Here is a 12583-nt window from a genome sequence, read left to right on the forward strand (position 1 = left end):
GGTGCACGCATTCATCCTTACACTGCCAAAGAGCTAAATTAAACTGCGTAATCAGTTTCCAAGAACAATCTTTTATTAACAAGTCGAAATTGAAAAATTCCATTAATGGAAATCCACGTATTAATCCAGGTTGACTTTTAAAAGAGACTTAGTTTTTCAGAATTAAAAGTTTCCTCTACGATGAATGTTTAAGTTTCATTTTTGAAGCATAGACATTTTTAAAATGTTTACTTTTTTAATATTTCCTTTTTTTTCTCATAATTTTACTTTTGAAACGTAATTTTTAAAAATACATAAATTTTTTAGCATTTCCAAAATGCGTTTGAATTTGAATTTTGAAATTTTGTCAAATGAATTTTGGTTTAAGTGCAATTCGACTAATTTCAAGGTCAGCATTGCAGGTCACTAAAAATACTTTTTAAAAGAATTTATTACGGATAAAATTAGATTGATAGTTCTTTAAATTCCAGTTAATTAAGTTTTATTTAATAACGATGTAAATATGAAATCTATGCAAAAGTAAAGGCCGACAATAACAGGACTTGGAGGATTCNCAATATGCATTATATAGTACGTGAAAGTACCACAAAATTAATTGGAGTATGAGACAATTACACTAACTAATAATCTGCATTGAAGTAATAAATTACCGATTTTTCTATATATTGAATTATTTTTTATCTCTCACAGGACCTTCTATGGGCCGAAGCGAATGTTTCCCCCTAAAATTATTCCTCATAAGGCATATATTCCACTAGTTTGTTTCAAAATTGGCGAGTCACACTTCCCTAATTTCCCTTGTAAGTGCAATTCGACTAATTTCAAGATCAGCATTGCAGGTCACTAAAAATACTTCTTAAAAGGATTTATTACGGATAAAATTAGATTGATGCTTCTTTAAATTCTAGTTAATTTCGTTTAATTTAAGAACGATGTAAATATGAAATCTATGCAAAAGTAAAGGCCGACAATAACAGGACTTGGAGGATTCCACCTAGTCATGATTGGTATCAACAAAATAGTCCAGGGGCTGCCCTGGAGCTAAAAGGTGATGGGAAACTGCAGACAGCTCTCACAAGACTAATCAGTGGTCATACCCGCACTAACATTTGTTCAGGGTCAAATTACTTTCCCTGTATGCCTAAAATGTAATGAGCACCGGGTTACACCTGATCATTTGCTGTCCTGTATGGGGTTAGAGAAGAATTCTATCTTAAAGGGCTCGGCGATGGCATATGATTTTCTGTCGGTGAATGGTCTTCTGGACTTGGTCTAGCCTTGTTCTGGGCCAAGTGGAATAGATAACAACAGCAATACGATGTAAATATGAATATTGGTCAACTCGTTCCATCGTTAAATCTTCATTTGACTTATTTCATTTAACCTCTCTAAATAATGGTCCTTCATCACCATACTTCAGCTAATGAACTTTTTTGATACAACAGGTAGGTAACATAATTTCTGGATGGCCTTCAAAGTAATTACGGGAAATTTGTTTCTTTTTTTTTGTAACTTAAGTAAAAAGTGTTGCACTCATGTAAATTCCAAATGAGTGAGAATCACTTTAGCTACGAGTGTCACCCGTAGTTTTATCTTTTATGTCACTCTCTTCGTGTCACCTCTTTCTCAGTAACATTCGAAATAATGCAAATGCTTTCATTATGCATGCCATATATAGTAACCAGTCGAAAAGATCAAAGCTAATGATTTATCAATTAAAATCTAAATAAAATTAGTTTTTCAATTTTACCATAAAAACGAAACCTCCTTACCTTGCAAAAAATGAGGCAGCTGCCGAGGGCTGAGCTGCTCCAAATGTACTTGGACATGGCGAACTAAAAGATGTTCCTTGAAGAAGGGAATGATGGGAATAGCCAGAAAAAGATAATGAATGCGGAATGGATGAACAACTAGAAGGCATTCCCATGCAGGAAATTCCAGCATGACTGGGAGAAGCATTACTACCACTGCTAGTGGCGCCACCAATTGGTGAGTATGGACTCGCCATAGACAGTTGATGTCTTGGACTGCCTAGTGTTTGAGTCATATTGTGCTCTTGTAGGGCTTTCTGGCTCATAGGGGTCTGAGAACTGGACGGCCCCGAGGTTACAAAGGATGATAAGGTCGAAGAGAGTATTTGCTGTAAAGTAGATTTCAGAATAATTATTTTATCAATCAATCATAATAATTATTATCATCATCATAATTATTATCAATCAATCATAATAGTTTTCTATAAATTTCAAAAAAATATAAACAATAATTTTAAGAGATTCTAACGCCACAAAAAATGTCATCATATACTTTAGTGTTATCTTGCAATCTTTCAAGCAACTCAATCAAAATCAAAAATTACGAAAACATATGTATATGATTCCCTTATGAGTTTAGAAATCTAAAATTTTAATGAAAAAAATGTAGCAGGGAACTTTAAGTGCAAAAGATAGGTCTATAATATGTTTCGAAACATTTCGAAACATATTATAGACTATATGTTTCGAAATATTTCTTTTTTAGAATTCATAAATATATTCTAAATTTATTAATAAAAAATCGTCCATCAAAATATCATTAAAAAATTGTATTATAACTATATATAGATATAACGAAGTCCGTAATGGAGGTTTCAGTACTAGAAATTATATTATTTTCAGTCTTTAAAATGTGAAAGAAAATTTAATTTTATAAATTAAAGTACAGAATAACGTATATTCTCAATTATGTTGCTGCAGTTAAATGTAACTATTCTTCCAATACATAAATAAATTATCTTTCTTGCAAACATTATTACTGAATCTTTAAAAAAAATTCGTTGCATAAAGTGACAAGAAATAAAGTATATAGTATTATATAGTAAAGTATATAGAATAAAGTATATAGACAAAAAGTATATTACATAAGTATATACTTCTATAATAAAGTATATTACAAGAAATAAGTATATAGTAAAATATATGGAATGAAGTATATAGTATTGTGCATGTAAGCTTAGTATAACTTATTAATTTACCTTAATAATACTGATGTGAAAAACCTTAGTAACAAAATTTATACTCAGTTGAAAAAAAATACATCAATTTCGTTTTAATAAATCTCGTATAAACAAGTTATATTTTTTACATTAAAATTGAGGTTTCATCAAATATGGTCATTACTGCTCTCCAAATCTTTGTATTTTAACTTCGGATATATTATCTAACCAGAGAAATCAACTGTCTTCTCTAAACAATAGTTCCTTTCAACACTCATTTTTCGATAATTTTTAACTATAATAGAGTGAAAAACATCTGGTTGAAGTTAAAATTTTTTTTTCACAGATCCAAAAGTTTTTCAAAATAAGAAGAATTTCTATAGCATGTCATGAAGACACGCGTCTGAGTGTCACAGCGTCGAAAAACAAATCTAACCCAACCTTTTTCTGAATAATTATCATTATCATAAAACATATCTGAGCACATTTTAAAATATATATAGTACATGTTACTGTGAATGACCGAAATCGGTAGTTGTTGACTTTCACAGGTGAATGTTGACAATCACATAAACGCTTTGGTGAATGTCAGAAATATTTATTACATCCGATTCGATATTAGTTTATTCGTGGATATAATTACATTTATTCGATATTTTAATACTTACTGACGATAGATTAGAAGAAATATGAGTGTTTGGAGTATCACGCAAATATATGCCAGGCAATGGCCCTTGACCTTTAAAAAATATCAGTGTAGGGTATACCAGGCAATGGCACTTGACCTTAAAAAAACATCAGAGTAGGATATACCGGGCGAATGTATACCAGGCAGTGGCAGTTAACTAGACCTAGTATATATTTTGGACATTTACCAAGGGTCAACTACTACAGNGCCAGGCAATGGCTCTTGACCTTAAAAAAATATCAGTGTAGGGTATACCAGGCAATGGCACTTGACCTTAAAAAAACATCAGTGTAGGATATACCGGGCGAATGTATACCAGGCAGTGGCAGTTAACTAGACCTAGTATATATTTTGGACATTTACCAAAAGTCTAGTCATACAAGGTCCAGTTAAGTGCAACTGCCCGTTATACATTTGCCCGGTATACCCTACACTGATGTTTCTTTAAGGTTCAGTGTCAATGCCCGGTATACATTTGCCCGGAATACCCTACACTGATGTTTATTTAAGATTCAGTGTCACTGCCCGGTATACATTTGCCCGGTATACCTTACACTGATATTTTTTTAAGGTCAAATGCCATTGCCTGGTATATATTTGCCCAATACTCCAAACACTGATGTTTCTTCTAATCTATAGTCAGTAAGTATTAAAATATCGAATAAATATAATTATATGAAAGAAATATCAACGAATAAATTATTATAAAATTGGATATAACAAATATTTCGGACATTCACCAAAGTGACTATGTGATTGTTGACATTCACCAGTGAAAGTCGATATTATCCAGATTTCGGTCATTCAGAGTAACACATATACATCTTAAAAGTAAAATCTTTGCTGTCATACGTTATGTTGTTATATTTTGAAAGCAAAGTATTCTTATTAATTCTTATTTTTATTAATATCTAATAGTTTTTTTTTTACAATGTAACAGTGTTTATGTAATATTAGAGTATGGTGTGGAGTTTTTTTATAATGTAAAATTTTTAATGTAATGTTGGAGTATGATGTGTCAGTTTTTTTAATAATGTAAAACTGTTAATGTAATAATGTAATAATAGAGCATGGTGTGTTGGGTTGTTTTTATAATGTAGCGTTACAATTTAAGAAGCGAAGATTATTTGTAATAGGGATACATAAAATGTAGTTACATTTTCTATTTTTTTCTGTTTAGTTCTGTAAAATATAATCCGTAAAAAACCATTTTTTACAGGAAAGCAAATTTATAGCACAAGAAATAAAAAGAATTTTTCAATGGCACCTATGAAATTGAGTTATACATATTTCTCATAAATATCTCACTACTATTGAAGAAGTACATAATACCTCGCACAAAGAAACTGAGTTTCTACTAAAAGAGTAGCCTCTAACTCAGTTTACTATTTCAGTTTTATTATCCATTTATTCGTTCATTCAGTTATTTCATAAACGACTACAATTCACGCACCTGGAAAATATCTACTTCAGGAACTGGCAAAGAAAAAAACTTGAAATAAAGAGATCTCAGAATAGCTCGTAAGAGAAAACCATATTTTGAAAGCAGTTCAATAAAGGATTTAATCATAACACGCGCTTTTTATTACTTTATTATATCAAAGGAATTAATAACTTTATTTTTTTCCAGGAGGAATAGTAGTCTAGTAACTCAAACACACGCTTTATTTCAATATTTTATTTTATTTGAAATTCACTAAGCATATAAGAAAAGTTTCAGTAAAAATAGTAAGATATGAAAAAATAGGAATCCGCAAATTTCAATTACATTTTTCTAAAGAATTTAAATTAAAAAGGAGTGTTAATGTTTAGGAGTGTTAATGTTGTGCTTCCTAATAAAAATTGCTAATTAACTCTCCTGCTTTGATTTTGAAGTAATTTTAGGACTGCTAACAAGTTAAAATTTAAGTCTTTCAGATTCGATCCTTTTTGAAAATGGTAGGAAATTTAACTTGCCTTGCATGACCTTGGAAACATAGGACAAACCAGACACACTTTACACTTTAGACTTAAGGAAGACGATAGATATGTCCGTTATCAAGAATACAATAAATCATCAATTGTCGCACATTGTTGGAACCTCTGGCACAAATTCAATTTCGATAATGATAAAATTATTTTCAACAAGGGAACACCAGGTTCAATACCACCAGAGGTATTGATTAGTAATGGGAATTTGGAAGATTTTGTGACCTCGACTGATTTAACGTGCACCAGTCACCATTTAATACATGGGTATGAAAACAGTTGCATAAATATGAGAATTCAATATGCAATGAATAAAATAATGATTACACATTTACCCACCATTCTTCATTTTCTGTTTAAATTGTCCGCTCTAAGTTTTATTTATTTTTATCAGTATTTCGCACTATCTATTAAAGTTCGTTTGTACTTCATGCATGCTTTGTACTTCATGTACAGCAAGCATATAATAAATCGACGCTGCCTTTATCGACTCAGCAATAGTTTCTTTTTCAGAAAATTATCTAAAAGTAATCCTTGTTCTACGACTTCGGTCAGGTTCATGAATAGACAGAATTTTCCGTCGTGTCTCATTTGCCCAAAATTATGCTATGATATATTTTGTTCGGAATGTGGTTACCATTTATTAAACCATTATGACCCGACGAAGAGAGGAAAATGAGTCTTAATTATTTTTCAAGCACATGGTAGGGAGCTGGTAGGATATGGAAGTACAAAAATATCACGACATTAAAAAATTAGATGATTTTGAAGTTATATAAAATAAACAGTATTTTTATTTATAAAAAAACGGAGACATTTTTTTAAATATACATACTATAACTGATATATAATGCTACATTGTTATAAACTATTATTATAACTGTCTAATTTGCTGTCGCCTCACTGTGGGTGCTAAGTTGAACCATACTACCGTACTTCTTAAACTTAAATATATAATACTACAGTTAATTTTTAACCAAAACAGGGTTCGATTCAACATCTTATTAAAGTTGCAGCACATCTGCTTAGTAATATGTTTTAAAGTATTAATTTTATGGTTAGACATTGTTCAGACTTCAATTTAACATCGTATTAAGGATTCAGCCTTTTTGCTTAGTAATATAATTTAAGCTATTAATAGTATGGTTAAACATTTTACAGATTTCAATCTAAAATCTTATTAAGGATGCAGCACATTTGTTTAGTAAGGTTGTTTAGTTTATTTGCTTAGTTTAAGGTATTAATATTAGAGTTCAACATTGCACAGACTTTTGTACAGAGTGAAATGTTATTCCAAAACACGTAATTCCAGGAAAACCAAAATAGTTAAAAGCAAACCATCGTAATAGCATTTAAACTTAACATGTTCACTAGTTAAATACAAAATCGAATGTATAATGAGCTGCAATAAATTGAATCATTGCATAAAATTATTGTGACATAAAAGAGGCAAAGTTACTTTGTTTAATAACTGTCTCCGTCTGGTAGCCATAAATCTGTGCTTTATCTCTCTCTCGGAGGATTTAATTGAAGAAACTATTACTTGACTGAAAGCGGCTATATATATATATATCTGAGATAGTGAATAGCTAGACAAAGTAAACACACACTTATGAGAAACTAGTCTTCTCTCCGATTAATTATTATCATCGGACACTAGACTTAGAGTCCCCATGACAACCACCCTGGATCCTTACAGGAAAGTGATGTCTGCTGAGAGGATGGACCCGGAAATGAGTCAAGTTCGGATAAATTTGAAACATAGTTATTCGATATAAATGGAGGATTTAAAATGAATCGATGATGATTGTGTAGGATCAACGCTTTATTTACCTATAGATTCCGAGTCTTAATGTAGAGTTGTCAAATAGATTGTAAGAGTGAAAATCACATTTCAAAACAGATTTAAGTACTTGTGTTAAGTATTTACAAAATAATAAAGTGATAAGCTTTTGACATAAATTCAGTAACTTATCACGAAATGTTTTGCTGTGAGCAACATCTTATCAGATAAAATTTTGGCCCGTTTCTTTGTACAAAGAATATTTTAGGGATCCTTGAAAAGTTTACGAGGTTTAGTGCTAACCTTTATCTACGAGCCGTAGTGGATCAGGAGTTAGAGCGTTAGCCTAAGAGTGAGGTGACCCGGTTTCGAATCCTAGCGATGGCTGCACTATTCGAATTTTGCCTCTAGCTCGCACCGACCAAAGTGTTGAAGTAAAATAGAATCAGTGTTAGACAGATCACGTGTTCGAGTCCTCTTTCCGTTCGGCTAACCTTGGGAGGTCTCCATGTAAAGCAAATGCGGATTAGTTCCTTCAAAATGTCCTCCACAAAGATTAGTTTGTCTCGATGCTTGATCTGTTAGTTCCCTTGTCTTCTGGGTTGGGCTCAAAGTTTCAAGACTACAGAGCTGAACATTGATCGTTATCTCAGAAATATGTCGACTGTTCAACGCCGCTTATAAAATAAAATATAACCTTTATCAAAGAATGAACCAAACCAAACGAAAAATGCATTGGATTCATGTTTTGTGATTATATCTTGTCTTGTAAAAATGATATGAGTGATATTCTTGTCTTGTAAAAATGTCAAGAATATGATAATTGATCGGCCTTAACTCTGTACAATGGATTAGTAGTATGGGTTACACAGCAAATATTTATGCAGATGCATGGATGCTTGCTTAAATCAATAATTAACAGAAAAGTTTCAAATTTTGGTAGTAGATAAAATGATTGGTTTCAAACTTTATTTAAGTTATCCCTTGTCATTCTATTAATTGAGGAAACACTTTTCGAAAAAAGTATGATTTGTGAATTATTTTCTTATTGTTAATTAATTACTATTAAAACGAACGATTAATATTTGGATTTTTTATATCAAAAAATGTTAATCAATGTTAATAAATGTTAAAATGTTTAAAAATGTAAATGTTTATATCAAAAAAAGTTAATAATGTTTAATAGCATGATTTATAATTTGTAACCAGTAAGTTAAATCACAATTTTTTTATGTAAACAAACATACCATGTCTCGAAAAGAAGTAGTTTTAATACCATTAAGTAGTCCTACATAAGTTTAACATTTTAATAAAAAGTGAAAAAAAGTATATATACACCTTTTAAATGCATTTAATATAATTGAGTACTTAATTTCTCTAAAGACAGAAGAAAACATTTTTAAAAATGTATTTACTCTTTTAAATAATCTATGTAATTATAAAAAACTGAGATAAAAATCAATGAATCTAAAAAAAAAACTGAACTGAAAAATCAATATTATTATAAGAAACTGAGTATAAAATGCTTGAAACTAAAACTCTAATTTCAAAAAGCTATGTGAAACTAATTTAAAATAGTCTATCTGATTTCGACACTTCAACACTCGACTTAATTAATCCTCATAGTGAGACGTAAAAGAGATAAAATTCACTTCTTGATAGAATTTCTTATCTTCAAGATTTCAAAACATAAGGAATTAAACTGAAGACGAGCCACAAAACTACCAGATACACTATTTATCCTACCAAAACGAAGAGGACCGCTACACAGTAATTTAAAATCCGGAACAGACCGTCTCAACGAAGCTTTCAGAACAAAAGCCGGAGTAAAAGTGCACTTAACTTGATGAGCGCAGTCAGTTCGCTTGCTTAAGATGTTTTCGACCTTCTTTCAAGTGCAACTCTTCCTCCAGCGAGGATCGAGCACTTAAAAGAGAGCAACAGCGTACGCGTTTCTTTTCAGACTCATTCAGCGAATTAATTGCTCTCATTAGGGTACTCGTTAATTACCCCATCCTGGTTATTTCGGGTTGCAACTTCCTGAATCTGCCCCTTCTGGAAGTTGGTAATTTTGCCCCTCGAATTCGAAAACTTATCCGCACGCTTTCTAATTGCGGGCGACATGGGAGGAATTTTCGTCTATTACTTCTTAATTTCCAATTGGCTGGCCTAGTCTTGGCCATTGTGAAGCACCTAAGCGGGTATTTAAGCGCTAGTTCGTGCTTGAAATGGGTGCACCTAAGCATGAGGTGAGGATTTTAGCAAGGAATAAGGAGCATTTTAAAGGGCTAAGTGCGCCGTTTAATTTTTATTGTAGGGTAATCTGTCTGGATATAGACAACAATACAAAATTGGTAGTAGATAAAAAAAAGTACGTTGAGACCTAATGTTTAATTAGACGTTGATACTTAAATTACATTAAATGAATCTGTTTAAGACTTAATAATATTTTTTAATTATTTAATTTTAATAGCTTTTCGTGAAATCAATTTTGTTACTAAAATTAGAAGAATTACAGTTTGCCCCGCCTTTGCATCAAACTCTCAGAAACTACCCTTTTGACGATACAGCATTCTTTGAGATGCATATCATTAAATTTTAGAATAATTTCGTCACTTAATCACCTAATTAGTAACGAAACTGGAACTCTTGAATATGTGACGAAAAAGTTTCTTCAACTCTGAACCTATCACAGTGCATTGTGGGATATCATTAACTACAATGAAGACTGGACGATCGAAACTAGAATGACGAAACAAGCTCACCGACCTGTATGGTCAAGAAGTTCGCCACATACCAGGTATATCCCTGGTTCAATTCCCGCTTCGGACATGGATTTATTTTTCTCTCTGTTTTATTTGTCTTTTAGTAGAAGGAGCGAGATATATGTGGTACATGTATGGTGCCCTTGGAAAAATGACAAACAATATAATATGCAAAAAACAGAATTACAAAGCGATTTTTTACTTTTAACAAAATTCGTTTTCTCACAGAAGCGACGATCGTTATTTCGTCACTTGGATTAAAATGTTCACTCTGAGCACATACCAGGAATTGGTTTCCTCAAAAACCACGAAAGTTTCGGGAAATTTCAGAGAAAATTTCCTACAATGGAGACGTTTTATTTAGGATGCAAAACATAAAAATGCTGCCTATTATTAATCTTAATACATGTTGTTAAGAGGGAAACATCACAAAAGACACTTTGGCCGAGTTCATAGTAGGTTATGTGTATCTTTTGTAATGATTAAAAATTATAATAAATATCTCATGGGAATTATGACATCACATATTTCTTCCACTGTCTTTGACTTTTCATTAATAGAAATGAGTGCGTTACAATGTTTCAAGACAGATAATTGTATTTTATAAGTTAGGAGGAATACAGTTAGTATAGACTTCATCTGTGCTTGACAAAAATAAAGCATTTTATTTCTCTGCCTCTTTTACCCGAATACATCAGATTTTGAATTTTGATTGACAGAATCAGATTTGACGGAGGAATTTTAATAACCGAAAATCTAATTGGAGTACATTTATTTAAAAAAGATTAATATATTAAAGCATTTTAAATCAATATTAAAAAGAATTACGAACAGTGAATATAAGCTCACATGTAACTAGATATATAAAATTAGCTGACGGATGACTTTCAATTGATTTTTGATAAATGATAGTTATGCATGACACATGTAGTTTAAGTTATAAAATTTTATATCAATAAGGTGATTACACAATTGTGCAATATATTTATTATTTTAAATTTCAAACAATTTAATTTTCATTTCTGGAAAAAATTAAAACTTTATTTATTGCAATATTTGCATTTCTCTTCCATTGTTAAAAGCATTCCAGAAACAGCCCATTGTAGGCCATGGAAGTTATGGGTCTGCAATATCGTAACCAATGACATTATAGTGACAATTTTCTCAGCACTGCGCATCAATCGTCATGCATTTCCATAAAAGTTGGTAAGTTGAAGCTAGTTGGGTTCAGTCCACCAACAGGAAAACCATATAGAACCCCAATCCTTTATTGTGACAATCCTGTGTCTGAACATATAAAACATCACAGTTCTCATACGGTTAGTTTTTAATGATTTATTCGTTATTAGAATGTTATATTTTAATATTTTATTCGTTATTAGAATGTTATATTTTAATATTTTATTCGTCATTAGAATGTTATATGTTTTAATATTTTATTCGTTATTAGAATGTTATATTTTAATATAAATTATTATTTTTAACATACATTCTATGGATTTTAATGTAACGACGTGCAAAACTTGTAAAAATCTTTCCATATTAAAAAAAAATTACATTTTAAAATAAAATACGAGCAGAAAAATATTTATAAATTAGAAATAATTTATAAATATATATTGTTATAAACAATATTAGTTTCAAAGGCAATACCTTGAAAACCTCTTTAATCGATTAAAATTGCAATTTTCCAAACTTTTTCTACTTTTATTGTTGTTCATAATTGCATGGGTCACTCTAAATCCACTGCTCAATATTTTAATTCTGACAATTTTAAATTTCAAACTCTTGAAAAGTTTTAGGTAAACTGATAATCATCAGCTATCATTCTATTAGTGGCATATCTATCAACATAGAACTAATTAAACAGTCGAAACATACAAGACTTGCTAAAGTATGAAAATTGTAAAGTATGGTCTTGGTTCAACTTCTGGAGGTCGTTGGTCGTCGGAAGTAGTGTCCATCCATCAAAACGTCCATAAAGAAGCACCCAGTGGGAACATGCGCCAAACGACCCTCGACGAAAATTTGATAAATTGCACTTTTCTGTCACACCATTAGAGAGCCAATTGCGTGTTCCTTCGAACTGAACGGACCCCCAGACGCTGCTTCATTCACAATTTTGGAATTGCAGTCACTGAAATGGACTCAGTTTCTGGAATTTTACGTCCTGCTGAGCAATGAATATTCATAGGAATTTGTGAAATGTCTGATTTGATTCGAACAAATCGTATTTAATATTTGGAATAATAACTAAGTCTTGCACATAGATGAAAAGCATAACAATATCGAGTATATTTATGGATAGCTATTGAGTTCATTAATATTGAAGATTCCTGGGAGAATTGTGATAATATGCTGTATAATGTAAGGGAAATCTTTGGCAATGCCTTTATATATATATATAT

The 12583-nt window shown here is 31.2% G+C and overlaps 1 protein-coding gene across 1 annotated transcript in view; it reads right to left on the minus strand.

Annotated features, from left to right (window-relative positions):
* Window positions 1–1491: 1491 nt before the first annotated feature.
* LOC122270377 (uncharacterized) overlaps window positions 1492–12583 on the minus strand; it is a 146458-nt gene continuing 135366 nt past the window's right edge. Inside the window, exon 4 of the mRNA XM_043047478.2 lies at window positions 1492–2140. Within this exon, the coding sequence (XP_042903412.1) occupies window positions 1769–2140 (372 nt within the window). The 3' untranslated portion in view covers window positions 1492–1768. The remainder of the gene's footprint in view (window positions 2141–12583) is intronic.

Source organism: Parasteatoda tepidariorum, chromosome 3 (assembly GCF_043381705.1).
Source record: "Parasteatoda tepidariorum isolate YZ-2023 chromosome 3, CAS_Ptep_4.0, whole genome shotgun sequence".
Classification (NCBI taxonomy): Eukaryota; Metazoa; Arthropoda; class Arachnida; order Araneae; family Theridiidae; genus Parasteatoda; species Parasteatoda tepidariorum.